Consider the following 16,697-nt stretch of genomic DNA (forward strand, 5'->3'; position numbering starts at 1 on the left):
CGGCTATGGAACAGAATCTTTCGGTTTTTTTATTAGATTTTTTTTGTCACACAGAGCAAGGACCTTCCATCGTCATTTGCTCTCGGTGCTTATCTCCGCGCCTCAGGCTTCAGCAATCAGTAGGCACGCTGCACGCATCAAAGCTCGAAAGGATTCAAGTTAAAAGAGCATCTGAAGGTAAAAAACGGCAAATTGTCATAATCCCTCTGTCGCCACGGACTGCAAAAGAGGAATCATTGAGGCACAAAAGCAAATGGCTTTAGTTCCAACTACTATCTCCAGTGGAGCCGTCATTGCCGAGGTTGATATGGGCGCGGACTCCGCCTCTCCTACGGTTCGTGCCACAGTCGTTCAAGCTTCAACCATCTTCTACGACACTCCTGCTACTATAGGTATTCCACTGCTTCTTACCCACCAATCGATGTTGAATTTTTCCTTCAGTTGCAGACAATTGTCAACTAACCCATTTGGGGGAAACCATGGATTTTACTGGATTAGTCGTTTCCACAAATACGGTGGAGATTATGTTTCATTGACCACTTGTCCACCTTGTTGGTTTGCTTTATCAGTGACAGACAAAGTCATCTATGTTTTTTTCATTATTAACCCATTTGGAGAAAGAAACCTTGAATTCTAGTTTGACTACACTATTTCACGGGAAAGGGTTAAGATTCAGGGTTATTGTTTTCGTTACTACTTGCCCACTACCTGGGATTCTTCATCCGTGGCTGACAATTTCATTTTTGTTTCTTTTCATTACAATAAGCGCTGTGGAGAGAAACCATGGATTCTAGTAGATTACTCGTTTTCTACTGATATTTAAAGTTTATATTCCTTGCTCTATGAGCAGATAAGGCAGAGAGACTGATTGCAGATGCGTCTGCATTGGGGTCGCAGTTGGTTGTGTTTCCGGAGGCTTTTATTGGTGGTTATCCTCGGGGTTCAACCTTCGGTGTCACTATTGGTGCTCGTTCGCTCAAGGGTAAAGAGGACTACCGGAAATATCATGCAGCCGCTATTGACGTACCAGGTGAATTTCTTCCCTTTTATAGGTTTGTGTTCAATTTGGTATGGTGCATTATTTGAAGCTTTTTAGGACCATTTGCCAGTAGAGATCATTCTTAGGTAAAATTGAGATGGAAGCTTGGGAGACCATCCATGGAATCTAATTCTACTTAGCCATATAGTTAACTGTATTCTAATCTGAAAGTTATTTGTATGCAAATTGCAGATTAGAGTGCAAGGACTTATCTAAATATTTGGTGTCTGCTAACAAAAAGGTTAATTTTAAGTAAAGTTAAGTGAATTAGTGGCAAGAAATGAACAGAAAGTGTCGTTAATGAAGACTGGTATTTGCATTCTAATAGTACATGCATGCATCGACCATCAATACATATCATAATGCAGGCTTTTTTTTAGGGGGTGGGGGTGGGGGTGGGGGTGGGGGTGGGGGTGGGTGGGATGGAAAATTCAGTTAACAAGCATCCCTTCTAAAACAGCAGATGATTAACTACAACTAGGTGATGTTGATAAATGCAATCCCCCTTCTGGGACTAAGATTAGGTTCCCATACAAAGTCCATTATGTTATGTAAAGGAAATTTGACTTTAAAAGAGAAACAAGGTGTGGGGAAAATAAAAATAAATGAGCAGGACTCTTAACATAAGAAGATGAGTGACTTCTTAATGCAATATTTAACTGAAGGCCATTATGAAAGGGCTTGAGACTGCTTTGGCCAATGGGTGGAACAAGATGATAGGGGAAGGTGAATCTTCCTTGGCTGAAGGATCATGTAGGGGGTCCTTGGAGATATCGTTACCTTATCAAGAAGGCTAGGTCCCTTGCAGGGCAAGGTATTCTTTTTCTTGGAGATTGAGGAATGCCAACTTGATTGCTAATGAGTTGGCTAGATAGGGGATGAGTAGGCAGTCTTTCTACTTGGGTCCTTTGCTAGCCAAGATTGATGAGTCTAGAACAGAATCAAAAGGGCCAGTGGACAAGTATTGGACTCTCAGTTTGGCTCGTTCGGTAGGGTCAGGTTAGTCCCCCAGTTCGACCCAGCTAATTATTTACTTAGTGAGCCAGTGCACGTAGGTGGGCATTGCTTCCTTGTCTCATTGCCATTATGTAGCATTCTCTGGTATTTGGGCCTTTGCCCTTGTGTTGTTGTATTTAACTGTTTTCCTTTGTTTGGGCTTTGGGCTTGACCTTGGCCGTTGTTGGTGTTGTATTTTGTTTCTTATAGCTCTTTTCACATGTAATAAAATTATCATTAAAAAAAAAAAAAACTGAATGTGTGAAGAATGGGAAAAGGAAAATACTCTCCATCCATCAAATACAATTTTGAGAGAGATTGGCATGGGTCTCTACAAGTTGCAGTTCTTTTGCAACATGCCATGATAGGGTTTGATTTAGATAAAGGTTGACGATCTCTTGCTTTAGGTTGTAATCAGACACCCTAAACATCTCTGTGGAGGTTGTGTTAACATGGAGAAACATCACAGTTGCAGTGCCTACATCTGATGAAAATGTTTATACTGTATAATGTGTTTGTGACATTAAATTATCTTGACATTCATAGACTTATCGTTATGCTGAATTTGTGCAAACTGCAAACAGGACCTGAAGTTGATCGACTGGCAGCAATTGCTGGAAAGTATAAAGTTTATTTAGTGATGGGTGTAATAGAGAGAGAGGGATACACACTCTACTGCACAGTTCTGTTTTTCAATTCTCAGGGGCAGTACCTTGGGAAACACAGGAAACTTATGCCAACAGCTTTGGAGCGTATAATGTGGGGTTTTGGAGATGGATCTACGATTCCTGTATTTGATACTCCGATTGGGAAGATAGGTGCCCTCATTTGCTGGGAGAACCGAATGCCTCTATTGAGAACCGCAATGTATGGTAAAGGTAAACATATTAACTTATAATATTTGAGATAACATTCCCTTATACAGTGTTTCTTTGATAAGGTTACTCATTTTTTAATTCATATTATTTTTGGCAAGACGTCATCCATTCTTCCTTAACGTTGCTGTATAATGTCTTAAATGGTGGAGTGAGTTGACTTTGCAGTTTAACAGCCGAGTCATACATCTGACACATCTTCCAGCCTGCATCTGCTATACACAATGGTATACATGCATTGTAGTGGAAACTCATCATTTGGTTTTTCCCTTTTGGGAGATCTTGTAGACCAAATTTGATTCTCTTGGATGCTACAGAAAATCCATTATTTTATCTTGATAATTGAAAAAATGTGATATATAACATCCCTTTAGATGTCTAAAATAGGGGTAAATTACGCAAACCGCAGCTCGGACAATTAGATGCTTTAAGGTCCATGGTCCTCCACATGTGCATAGGGCATAGGTAATTTGTCATGTAAACATGGATTCTATTACATAAGGATTATTCTCTTGTGCTAGTTATTGTGAATAATGCATTGACAATTATAGGTAAGACGTTTGGTTGAATAAGAGACCAGTTTGGGATTAAAGGATCCTGTAAGTCCGTAGACCATTATCTTGACTGCAAGATGACCCGCATTTCTAATTGTTTGAACTGACTGATTCATTTTCTTTAGTACTTTCAGATGCTCAATCTCACCGCATTTTTTATCTTTTAGGCCTGGAGATATATTGCGCACCTACAGCTGATTCAAGGGATGTATGGCAAGCATCCATGACCCATATTGCTCTTGAGGGAGGATGCTTTGTTCTATCTGCAAACCAGTTTTGCAGAAGGAAAGATTACCCACCTCCACCGGAATATGTGTTTGCAGGTACAGATGAAGATCTCTCACCTGATTCTGTTGTTTGTGCTGGAGGCAGTGTCATTATTTCGCCATCAGGGCAAGTCTTGGCAGGACCTAATTATGAAGGAGAGGCTCTCATCTCGGCTGATCTAGGTATGCTTGCCTCTTTTAGCATTCATCTATGTGAAAGGCATTGATATGACTCAAAACAACACTAAACTTTCAGTATCTACCCATTTTCCTGTCCTGCATTTAGTAGTTCCTTGAGTAACCCACTCTTTTTTCATGGTTCTTATCATTATAAGGTTAATTTTGATGTTGAAATGATCTGCAGATCTTGGAGAAATAGCACGTGCAAAGTTTGATTTTGATGTAGTTGGGCATTATTCAAGGCCGGATGTATTGAGCTTGGTGGTGAGGGACCACCCAAACACACCTGTTTCTTTTACATCTGCGTTGAAAGCAGAAAGGCCCCAGAAGTCATAGTGTAGTCTTGGCATCATCGGCCACTCCATATATTTTCATATTTGGGAAAGCTCTTTGTCATTTATATTATTGGGAGCTCAGTTAGTATCATGGCTTCCCATCCATGTTGATGAATGCCAAATTTAATAAAGATGTATCTATAGCTGTAAGTGGTTAATTTGGGCAAGGACAACTCTACAATTATAATTATGAATTTTCCATGGTTGTTTTCATATTTCTTCAAAAAAAAAATTTCTCCAAAAATCCATCAAAATACATGTTATCCTTCAATGAAGATGATATTTCTTTGATAGTTTTAACATTACAAATGCAAATTAAGTACTTAACATCTTTACATCAGACCGACTGATTCTATTGCTGGCTTGAATTGGTTAATAACATTACTAAGCAAAACTTTGGTGTCTCAATGAAGTAGTAATGGACTACACTGGCAACGGCAGTAGACAGAGTGACAGACACAGAGACAACATTAAGATATTAACAATTATAATAACAATGAGAATAATAATTATTGAGAGAAAGATCCATGCAAGATGATATACTTACCTTTCTCGGCTATTATCACATGTGTCATCACATGTGATATAAATCCGAATATCTTTAGTAACCCAATCAGTTGGGCTCTCATTATGGTCACACAATATCTCTTCCAATATTCTTGTAATCCTCAATATTGTGTCACTATGTTAGATCAGATTGTATCTTGTGTATGTATATCTCCTTTGGGGTAAATCAATATATAAACTAAGGATCCCATTTACACTAATATGGTATCAAGAGCCAAGAAAGCTCAAACGAGCAATCTCTGATTTTTTTTCTCTAAGCCATGATTGGCTGCCATAGCTCCTCCAACAATGGGAGCCCTACTGGCCACGCAAGACTTGCCCAACCCTCTTCCCTTCTCGTCTTCCATCTCTCCTCCTTCCTTGAATCATGCCCACCACTACATTTCATTGAAGTTAACCTCTAAGAATTTTATTTTCTGGCAAACTCAGGTTGAGCCATTCTTGGATGGCCAAAATCTGTTTGGACACATTGATGGTTCCACACCATGTCCTGATCGATGATCTGACTGAGGCTGCTGCATGGCGATGTCAGGACTCCCTCATTCGAAGTATGCTTGTGTCCTCCTTATTTGAAGAAGTGTTCCTGCTGGTTGTTGGGAAACGGACCAGCAAAGAGATTTGGGACACCTTGACAATAGCCTTCTCATCCACATCTGAGAGCCGATTGATGGCCCTTAACATGGCACTCACAGATTTAGAACAAAAATCTGATGAAACTGTTTCTCTGTTCCTGCAAAGAGCCAAGTCCATTGCCGATGAACTAGCTGCAGCGGGTCACTCTCTGCGCCCAAGTGCTTTCAATCTACATGTCTACCGTGGATTGAAACCTGAATTCAAATCCATGGTTTCGTCTTTACTCACAAGGACCGATCCTATTGGTTATGATGACCTTCATGCGATGCTGTTAAGCCATGAATTTTTGCATGGCACATCCTTGAAAAAGCTGGCCCTAACGGAAGATGCTGCTCCTATACAACCTATAACTGCAAATAATGTCCAGCGATCCAATACCTCCCCCTCCCCTAGCTCCTCTCCATTGACTCGTGGTGGCCATGGGGGCAGATGGGGGCGTGGAGGGTGCAATGCTGGGTGTGGCCGTGGTCCTCCAAATGGCTATGGCCTTTTTGGTGTTCGATTTGTAGGCGCACCAACCATTCTACAGACAGATGCTTCTATCATCCACAACCAACCTTTCCTGCTACATCTACATATCCATTTGCAAACCCAAACCCATCAGCCCATTATTCTTACCCAAACCCGACAGCCTATTACCCTACCCACACCCAACCAAATCCGCCCATATTACCTACACTTCACCCATCAATAGCACTACCCTGGTACCCTGACACTGGTGCATCCCACCATGTAACTCCAGATCTCTTTGCTTTATCTCAATATGATGACTACAACGGTATGGATCAGTTGCATGTGGGTAATGGTAAGGGGTTACAAATATCTCATATTGGTTCTTCTTCAGTTCCTTCCAGTTCATCTCGTGCTTTTTATTTGCATAACATTTTACACGTACCTTCCATTTATAAATCTTTATTATCTGTTCAGAAATTCACTCAAGATAATAATGTCTTCTTTGAGTTTCACCCGTCTCACTTTCTTGTGAAGGATCAGGTAACCAAGGAAACCCTGTTGTCCGGACCGAGTAAGGATGGTCTTTACCAGCTTCACCCATCAGTCTCTCCTTCTGCGCATTAGGCCATTAGAAGTTCTCTTGTTCTTTGGCACAATCGTCTTGGGCACCCACATCAACTCCTTTTACAGCATATGCTTCGACAAAATAATTTAAGTTTTCATTCTTTTGGTTTAAAATCACTTTGTAAGGCTTGCCAACTTGGCAAGGCCAGGCGACTTTCTCTTCCATTATCTAGTAGTAGAAGTATTTATCCTTTAGATTTAATTTTCACAGATGTGTGGGGACTGTCACCCACCCCGTCAATATCCAACCATCGTTATTATGTGATTTTTGTGGATGATAACACCAAATACCTATGGTTTTATCGATTCACTCACAAATCCGAGGTTTTTGAGGTTTTTCCTAAATTCGAAGCTATGGTTGAACGTTTATTTGGGAGAAAAATAAAATCACTACAATCTGACTGGGGGGGGGGGGGGAGGGAATTTCGGTCTCTACCAACTTATTTTGCTAAGCTTGGAATCATTCATAGACTTTCTGCCCCACATACCCCTGAACAACAGGGTTCCGTTGAGCGTCGGCATAGACATATTGTTGAAACTGGTCTCACCCTGTTTGCTCATGGGTCTGTGCCTCAAAAGTATTGGCATTCTACTTTCGAAACTGCCGCTTTTCTAATCAACAGAATGCCATTTTCTGTCTCACATGGCATCTCTCCATTTCAGTTGGTTTTTCACAAGTCTCCAGACTATGGTTTTTTAAAAGTGTTTGGGTGTTTATGTTATCCCTATTTAAGACCATACAATCATTATAAGATGGATTACCGGTCCAATGCTTGTGTCTTCCTTGGTTACAGGCCCTCTCATTTGGGCTACAGATGTCTTGACCTTACAACTCACAAAATGGTGATTGCACGCCATGTTCGTTTCGATGAACATTCTTTGCAATTTTCCAGCATGTCCACTGCACCTACCATTCCACCCACACCAAGCTCAATAGTTCCTTGGGCTTCATCACCTCTTACTCCACCTAGTGCACCAGTACCATAGCCACATGCACCACCACCATCACCAGTGTCACTACCGTCCATGGGTACCCCAACAATGCCTTCTCTCCAGGCCACACCCATGTCAGCCCAACCCATTACGGGTTTTCAGACACCAAGTCCTAGCCCACCCATTTCGTCTTCCTCTCCACCATTAAGAACTAGGCCTCAAGCCCATATTTCTAATGTAGTTATTACTGAGCCATCTTCTTTCTCGCAGGCTAATAAGGTGTCAGAGTGGAGAGCTGCGATGAAAGAGGAATTCAATGCCTTATTAAGGAATGACACATGGTCCCTTGTGCCTCGAACAGCTGCAATGAATCTTATTGGCAATAAGTGGGTATATAGAATCAAACGGAAGGCTGATGGATCTTTAGAGCGCTATAAAGCGCGCCTGGTGGCTAAGGGGTTCCACCAACAACATGGTCTGGACTACAGTGAGACGTTTAGCCCTGTTGTAAAGCCGACAACCATCAGATGCATACTATCCATAGTAGTTTCCAATAACTGGCCAATCAGACAGCTGGACGCCTAGAATGCGTTCCTACATGGTTCCTTGGATGAGGAAGTGTTTATGGCTCAGCCGCAAGGTTTTATTGATCCATCGCACCCAGATTATGTCTGTCGACTCCATAGATCACTCTATGGCCTAAAACAAGCACCTCGTGCTTGGTTTCACAGATTATCAGCATTTTTGATTGGTTTGGGTTTCATTGGGTCCAGAACGGACACATCTCTCTTCATCCGTCGATCCAATGACCAGGTCTGCTACATACTTATCTATGTTGATGACATAATTGTCACGGGTAGCGATCCGTCAATGATCCATTCTTTATTACAGAGGTTATCCAACGAGTTCTCCATCAAAGATCTAGGGGATCTTCATTTCTTTCTTGGCATAGAGGTGAAGCAGCATAGCAATTCAGGGCATTTTATTATCGCAGAACAGGGATATCTCGGATTTATTAAACCGCACGGGTATGAGTGACTGCAAGCCCGTGAGGACACCAATGGCTACCACTCTCAAACTCAGTGACTCAGGGGGTGCACCAATGGCTGACCCAACCAAGTATAGATCGGTTGTAGGTGCACTACAGTATGTTACCTTGACACTACCAGATGTCTCGTTTACGGTGAATCGTGCTTTTCAGTTCATGCATTCACCAACAGAGGAACATTGGCAGCTTACCAAGAGGATAATTCGTTACTTAAAAAACACACAGTCTGCAAGTCTTTTAATCGAGAGATCTCCTTCAAAGTCACTACAAGCCTTCACCGATGCAGATTGGGTCGGTGATGGTTCCGACCGGAAGTCGACCGAAGGATTTGCTATTTTTCTGGGCCCGAACCTTGTCTCTTGGGTCTCTAGGAAGCAGAGAACTGTGGCTCGGTCCTCTACTGAGCCCGAGTACAAGGCGCTCGTAGCTGCGTCTGCCGAGCTTATTTGGCTAGAATCTCTACTGATGGAACTGGGCCATCTGCTGTCTGGCCCTCCAATTTTGTGGTGTGATAATCTAGGGGCTACTTACCTGTCGGCTAATCCAGTATTCAACGCGCACATGAAACACGTGGAGGTTGATTTCCACTTTGTTCGTGATCGAGTGGCTAAGAAACAACTCCAGGTGCAGTTCATTTCATCCCACAATCAACTTGCTGATACATTAACCAAGCCTTTGGCACATTCCAGATTTGAGTCATTAAGGGACAAGCTGAAGATTCGGTTGCCCGATTCTCCACCTTGAGGGGGTGTATTGAGAGAAAGATCCATGCAAGATGATATACTTACCTTTCTCGGCTATTATCACATGTGTCATCACATGTGATATGAATCCGAATATTCTTAGTAACCAAATCGGTTGGGCTCTCATTATGGTCACACAGTATCTCTTCCAATATTCTTGTAATCCTCAATATTGTGTTACTATGTTAGATCAGATTGTATCTTGTGTATATATATCCCCTTTGGGGTAATCAATAAACTAAGGATCCCATTTACACTAATAGTAATAAACAAATAAACAAGAACAGATATTCCTTTTTCACCATTTCTCCATTCACACACCTACCAGAGCTACAACCCTAAAGTAAAATAACCCTACAATGAAAGGTAGAGAATTCGAAGAAGAAGTTGAAAAGAGAGATCAAAGATGGCATCCAAAGCAATTACAAGTCTTGTGTGTGAAAGAGCAGAAACCAAATGGCCTGTTTGAGATGTTGCAGTTGATGGCATACCAGACAAATAAATAACAAATTGGTTAAAAGGTATAAAACAGAACAAGGACTTAAATCAAGATCATTAATCTAGGAAGAGAGCTTTTTCAAAATACAAATAGGAATTGGTTTAACCAAGAACCTCTACTGACAAAAGCATTTTATGACTCACTCTTGTTGTTTTAAGTAAGCTGAATGATTAAAACATGATCAAGCAAAAGGGAACCACTTCTCAAAGGTTGCAGTTTCTGTGCCTCTGAAAATTTAGGGTCTAATTCAGATATCATAATTAAAAGAGAAAAGAGAATACTTTTTCCATAAAAATCCCCCATCCGCCCAAAAAAAAAAAAAAACACTAAAATTGAAGCAACAAACCTACTTACTTCCCATTCAATGGCAATTACAGAAATCAAGAAAAAAGAAAATGCAGAAGTTAAATATGCAGAAAAAAGATTACTAGCTCCTGTCATCAATTTAATTGATGAAACTACAAAAACAATTATGATCTCAGTGCAAAAAAAAAAGAAAAAAAAGGAAGAGAAGTTCCTGTGCCAACACAAAAACCAATAGACCCTTTTATATTTTCAAATTTCAACTGAAATGAAACTCAAATTGAAGAAAATACAACAATCTTAAAAAGAAGATACTTAAAATGTCCCACCAATAAAGCTATTTGACAAAAATTGGAAAACACTGTGAAAGTAGGCGATTGGTCTTTTGACTTCCAGGCGTCAAACTCATCCAAACTAGTGGAGAGTCTGGAGATCAAACATGCATGAAGCAAATATTTCTTCCGAATCGACCCCAAGAAAAATAGATTTTATTCTTATTCTCAAAGTAATATCAAACAAAATTTGTAACTATGAAACCTACCTAGCTAGTACCTAGTTGATGGCTCATGTAACTAATAATATCAACACTTCTTGCATTGGTTACAGGTTGAGATGCTTGGGTTTCACTTTCCATACCATTTCTCACAGTGAGAAAAGTTTCCTCTAGTCTTTCCCCCAACCTCTCTTTGGATATGCATACCAGCTTCCTTCTTTACGACAGATTGTTCGTGGGTGCACTCTCATTCTGACGTCAGGACGGAAACTTTTGAAATATTTATGATTTTTTAATTTTGTTTCTTAAATTTATCAGCAAAACAATCACAAAATGTGAAAACCAATCTTCTTTTCTTGGCTTCCAAACAGCCTTATTTTTGCTGCTGAGATTATTATCACTTGGAGTATTACTCCCAAATCCCCACCCATTGGTCCCACAATTGGGCTTTCGGGTTTATCAAGAATTTTCACCATATTCCCAGCTAGCTATTTTACCTCATACAATCTCCGACGACTTCTTTCCACATATTTCTTCCGAATCAACCCCGTGATTCCCGTGATCTTTTAAGGTGATTGACTGATGGATCAGGATCGTGTCTCCAGGAACCCATCCAAGCATCCAGGGTGCTGTCAAAGAGCATCCAGTGGTTGGTTGAGCTGTGCCACACACATCTCGCTACACCTCTAGGGATGTGTGTGGGACAATCCAACGGGGCTGGCAGCATCTGGGCGTGCTGGACTCCATGGAAACGAACTAAATTCTTGATTGATGAGTCTCTTTTATCCAGGAACTTCACTTTTTTCTTGGTGGTGAGGGTCACCAATTAAACTTTTCTTCGGCTCGATCTCTTCCTTTGCTCTTTTTTTTCCAGGAACTATACTTCTGCTGCTGAGATCATCAGATTAAAGTTTAGTTGAAATTGGGCATACAATGTGAGAGGGAGTTGTCCCTATATCTCACAAAAGATGCTTTTAATTATTTCAGTTTGTGTGTCCCTACTCAGTACTGCGTAATTATTTCACTTTGTTGTTTTTCTCCGGCGAATGGCTTTTGTTTATCTCTTTCTTGTTTTTTGTAATTTTTATTTAACAAAATTGCCATTTCATTGCCTCCATTGTGACCACTCATTTTATAAATATCCAGTTGTGAGCTCTATCTACTATCTCTTCTTATATACAATTTCCACTCCTCCGTCTCCTACTATTTTCTTACTTCCTGCCGTTGTTGCAATTAAGTCCGGGAGTTCTTTGCCCTTTCTAACCAAGAAAAGGATGGCGGACGCAATTCTTTTTAATCTTGCAAGCAAAATCATAGAGGTCTTGGGCACTCTCCTTGTCCAAGAGATCGGACTAGCATCAGGAGCAAAAAAGGAACTGAGTAAGCTCAAAGACTCTTTATCCACAATCAATGCCATATTATTGGACGCAGACACGAAGGGTGCCACGAGTCATAGGGTCAAAAATTGGTTGGGAAGGCTTAAAGATGTAGTTTATGATGCTGAAGATTTGGTGGATGAATTGGCAACAGAAGCCTTGCGACAGAAAATGGAGCTTCCAAACAACATGGTAGCAAAACAGGTACGCAGATACTTTTCAAGTTCAAATCCACTTGTGCTTAGTTCGAGAATGGGTCATAAAATAAAGGATATTAAGGAGAGGTTAGATCATATCAGAATGGATGTTGTGTTTGCTGGATTTCAATTTACAAATCAATGGGTGGATGGGGGAGACATCAATGATGATGATAGGAGGTCTGGTACCGACCCTTCTGTAATTGAATCTGAGGTCTTGGGTAGAGATAAGGAAAAAGATGATGTAGTAAACTTGTTAACTTCTTCATCATCATCATCATCAGGTGGCAGTATTAATGAAGTACTGATGAAAGTGATGGTGATTCCCATAATTGGGATTGGGGGTTTAGGGAAGACAACATTTGCTCAGTATGTTTATACCGATCAAAGAGTGAAGACTCATTTTGAGTTGAGAATGTGGGTGTCTGTCTCATTTGAATTTGATGTTGACCATCTTGCTAAGAAAATTTTAGAATCCCTACCTAATGATGATAACTCTGGTGGTTTACCGGTCGGGGAAATTGATTCAAAGTCAAAACTCATAGAAAAAACCGGGGAAATTGATGCAAAGTCAAAAGTCATAGAAAAACCAGGGGAAATTGATGCAAAGACAAAACTCGTGCAAAAATTATCTGGAAAGCGATACTTGCTTGTCCTAGATGATGTCTGGAACGAAAATAATCCTGGTAAATGGGAGAGTTTAAGAGAACTGTTAGTAGGAGGGGCATGGGGAAGTATGATCTTGGTAACCACCCGTAGTGAAAAGGTTGCATCAATCATGCAACCGAGTAAATCATTATTTTACCATTTGCAAGGGTTAAATGATAATGTTTGTGAATCATTATTCAATGAGCGGGCATTTGGGAAAGAAAACAACGAAGCAGCAGCAAACAATCATCCTAAGCTAGTGAAGATTGGGAAGGATATAGTGAAAAAGTGTGGAGGAGTGCCTTTGGCTGCAAAGGCACTCGGAAGTTTGTTGTGCCATACAAGAGACGAAAAGGAATGGCTGGATGTCCTAGAGACAGAAATTTGGAAGCTATGTGAACGCGAAAGCGAACCCGAACGAAAAATCCTACCTGCTCTAAGGATAAGCTACGACCATTTGCCATCCCATTTGAAGCAATGCTTTGCCTATTGCTCTATTTTCCCAGAAGATCATCAAATAGATGTTGATGATTTGATCCATCAATGGATGGCACATGGGTTCATCCAACCACCACCACCAACTAGAGGAGGAGGAGGAAGTCACTCTACATTAGAAGACATTGGGAATAGGTATTTCACGGAATTGCTATGGAGATCATTCTTCCAAGAGCTAAGATAAGAAGAATATGATTTTGGCATGAAAAAGCGGGTATGCAAAATGCATGACCTGGTGCATAATCTTGCACGATGGGTCGCAGGGTCGGAGGTAGAAGATTACTACTACAACTCAGGAAATAGTAGTAGTAATAGTTGTAGTAATCACATTATATCTCATCAGGGGGGAGTCAGGCGACACATGGTGTTTCATTTTGACAAGGATGAGACGTTAAATCATGAAACTCTGATACCCTTTGACAAGCCCCAAAAGTTACGGACACTTTACTTGCATCATCATGATGATCAATATTATCATTATGGTAAGTTGGAAATTAGTGCTGGATTCGTCTCACCTTTGCAAGGCTTGCGAGTGTTACAGTTGAGATGCTTAGGAATGAGGAAAGTGCCGAATTGCATAGGTTACCAGCTGCAACAATTAAGGTACCTTGACCTCTCCGAGAATCCTTTCAGAGCACTTCCTAATTCTATTTGTAGGTCATATAATCTGCAAGCATTAAGACTTGGGGGTTGTCGTTGCTTTAGAAAGTGGCCCAGGGATGTGACAAAATTGGTTAGCCTTAGACATCTTGAGTTGCGGAAGTGTGAAAGGATACAATACATGCCACGTGGGTTGCGGCAGTTGTCTTCTCTTCAGACTTTGGAATATTTCGTTGTCGTGGCGGCGGGGGAAAGGAAAAAGGCTGCTGCTGCTGGGATTGGGGAGTTGCATGGCCTAAACCACGAGCTTCGAGGAAAACTAGTCATCCGAAGGCTTGGAGAGGTGAGAGATGCCATAGATGCCGAGGAAGCAAACTTGAACGACAAGTCGGAGCTTCAATCTTTGGAATTGAATTGGGAAAGCCATAGTGGAAGGGGAAGATGTCTAGAAGACGAAAAACGACGGATTCGAGTGTTGGAGAATCTCCAGCCGCACCCAAATCTTAAGGAGTTGGTAATTAAATATTACGTAGGCATCGAGATGCCACTTTGGACGCTCTCTTCTTCCCTGCTCCCACATCTAACGGAACTTAAGCTCTGGCGTTGTTATAATCTTAAATGTTTGCCACTAATTGGCGAATTCCCTTGCCTTAAGAATCTCCAATTAGATAGTTTGAAATCCGTGGAGTCAATATGCAATAAAGTGGTGGAGATGATGGGAAACAATAATGGAGGAGGAGAAGGAAAACCATTGGTACTATTTCCATCGCTAGAAAAACTTGATCTAATAAATATGCCAAATCTGGAGAGATGGACAATCTCAGTAGAAGCGGCAACGATGACGGGATTAACTGAGGAAGAGGAGAAGCACGAAGGAGAAGAAGAATCGGTAGCAGCAGCGGCAGAAGAAGAAGAAGCACAAAATAATAATTTGCATTTGCTATCTTCGAGTTTTCCTCGTCTCACCCACTTGACTTTCAGCTTTTGCAATAAGCTGACAACAGTGCCAATTCTTTCGGTGGGAGGAATAAACCATCTAACCTCTCTTCAAACATTGAGAATCGATGGTCCTGAAAATATATTGGCGTCTCTGCTTGATTGCCCTGCTCCAGCAACACTAGAAAGGCTAAACATCAGTGACTGTCCTAATCTGGTGAGATTTTCAGACTGCTTCATTGAGCATCTCAAGTCACTTTCTGAGCTTAGAGTTTCAGGTTGTGAGAAGTTGACATCTTTACCGGAAGGGATTCGACACCTTATTAAATTGAAACTGCTACGAATTATCGACTGTTCAGCCTTGACAACATTACCGGTGGGTTTGGGAATTCTTTCATCACTTGAAAAGCTTGAGATTTGGGGTTGCTCTAATTTATCGTCTCTGCCAGAAGGGATTCAGCACCTGACTGCACTTAAAAAGCTGGAAATTCAGACATGTCCAGGTCTAAAGACGTTACCGGAGGGCTTGGGAAGTCTTTCATCACTTGAAGAGCTTGGGATTCAGGATTGCTCTAATTTATCGTCTCTGCCAGAAGGAATTCAGCACCTGACTGCACTTAAAAAGCTGGAAATTGAGATATGTCCAGGTCTGAAGACGTTACCGGAGGGCTTGGGAAGTCTCTCATCGCTTGAAAAGCTTACGATTTGGGGTTGCTCTAATTTATCGTCTCTACGAGAAGGGATTCAGCACCTCACTGCACTAAATACTCTGAAAATTATAAGCTGTCCAGGTCTGAAGACGTTACCGGAGGGCTTGGGAAGTCTCTCATCCCTTGAAGAGCTCTGGATTGACGATTGCTCTAATTTATCGTCTCTGCCCGAAGGAATTCAACACTTGACTGCACTTAAAATGCTCTTGATTGAGGATTGCTCTAATTTATCATCTTTGCCAATAGGGATTCAGCAACTCGAATCTCGTGGTGTACTTGGGATTTCAAATTGTCCTAAACTGTCTTGGAGGCATTTCCTAAGGTCTCTTCCAAAAAGATTATCGTAGAATGTACTGATCAGCTACTCCCTGAGGTTTAAGTCTCTTTATTTCAAGGAATCTTAAAGATACGAAGGGACGTGCAAAAACAAATTACACCTCTCATCTTCCAGGTCCGGTTCTCTCTCCCTCTCTCTCTCTCTCTCTCCCCGCTCTTTTTTTTTTTTTTAACCGCGTTTTAGTTTTGGGAAATAGTTGCTTCTTTAACTTCTTTGCCCTTTGCTTCTAATTTGCATAACAGAAAAGTTCAAGGAACCAGAATTATTGGAACAAGTCCATAACTTGTGATGCGTTGTCCTCTTCCCATCCAAATAGTGGGAAAATTTAAAGGAGTTGGGTAAGAATTTTTTTTTCCTTCCTACTTTGAAAAATAGAAATCAAGATTATGGTTTGAATGTGAATATTGCTTCTTAGAGTTTTGTATTTTCAATCAAAGAGTGCTCTTTCATTATCTCTCTCTTCCTATCTCCATTTCGTTTCCTTAGGTCATTTCCTTTTTTCTTGGAAAATTTTGTTCTCATCATTTTCTTGACTGGATTTCAGATTTAGCTCAAACATCTTTTGTTATTTATACTAAAATGTTGTTCTTTGACTTGATTATTGCTAAGAGTGTCCTTTTCTTTACAAGTCCTACTAACCATTTTCTTTTGAAAATTCTAATTTTGCTTTTTTTAGCCTTATTAAGTTGTTTTTAATGCCATATCTCTTCCTTTAGTTATGAAGTTTCACAAAACTCTTGGATTTGGCTTCTCAGTTTAATTTTTTTTTACCCTATATTGTTTTAGTTGTAATTGATTAATTTTAAAAATTTAAAGCAATTTCCTTATTTGCATTTAGATGCATTTGGGAGATGTGG

The 16,697-nt window shown here is 40.7% G+C and overlaps 3 protein-coding genes across 3 annotated transcripts; all 3 read left to right on the forward strand.

Moving 5' to 3' along the window:
- Positions 1–179: 179 nt before the first annotated feature.
- Positions 180–4,392, forward strand: LOC122642544 (bifunctional nitrilase/nitrile hydratase NIT4B). The gene is made up of 5 exons (XM_043836049.1): positions 180–392; positions 851–1,030; positions 2,620–2,913; positions 3,632–3,913; positions 4,095–4,392. Exons 1-5 carry the CDS (start codon positions 254–256, stop codon positions 4,244–4,246), a joined length of 1,047 nt encoding a protein of 348 aa, XP_043691984.1. The 5' UTR covers positions 180–253; the 3' UTR covers positions 4,247–4,392.
- A 7,423-nt stretch (positions 4,393–11,815) lies between these two features.
- On the forward strand, positions 11,816–13,441 carry LOC122643822 (putative disease resistance protein RGA3). Its single transcript, XM_043837398.1, has one exon. It carries the CDS (start codon positions 11,816–11,818, stop codon positions 13,439–13,441), a length of 1,626 nt encoding a protein of 541 aa, XP_043693333.1.
- Positions 13,442–13,618: 177 nt separating this feature from the next.
- LOC122643823 (putative disease resistance protein RGA3) lies at positions 13,619–15,851 on the forward strand. The gene has a single exon (XM_043837399.1). It carries the CDS (start codon positions 13,619–13,621, stop codon positions 15,848–15,850), a length of 2,232 nt encoding a protein of 743 aa, XP_043693334.1. The 3' UTR covers position 15,851.
- The last annotated feature ends 846 nt before the right edge of the window (positions 15,852–16,697 follow it).

This window comes from Telopea speciosissima, chromosome 10 (assembly GCF_018873765.1).
Source record: "Telopea speciosissima isolate NSW1024214 ecotype Mountain lineage chromosome 10, Tspe_v1, whole genome shotgun sequence".
Classification (NCBI taxonomy): domain Eukaryota; kingdom Viridiplantae; phylum Streptophyta; class Magnoliopsida; order Proteales; family Proteaceae; genus Telopea; species Telopea speciosissima.

Bases quoted from the DNA above. Each gene is read 5' to 3' on its own strand.
- LOC122642544 (XM_043836049.1), top strand. From the start codon at position 254: ATGGCTTTAGTTCCAACTACTATCTCCAGTGGAGCCGTCATTGCCGAG. The intron at 1,031-2,619 runs GTGAATTTCTTC...AACTGCAAACAG, and splicing joins AGCCGCTATTGACGTACCAG to GACCTGAAGTTGATCGACTG. The intron at 2,914-3,631 runs GTAAACATATTA...TTTATCTTTTAG, and splicing joins AACCGCAATGTATGGTAAAG to GCCTGGAGATATATTGCGCA.
- LOC122643822 (XM_043837398.1), top strand. From the start codon at position 11,816: ATGGCGGACGCAATTCTTTTTAATCTTGCAAGCAAAATCATAGAGGTC.
- LOC122643823 (XM_043837399.1), top strand. From the start codon at position 13,619: ATGGTGTTTCATTTTGACAAGGATGAGACGTTAAATCATGAAACTCTG.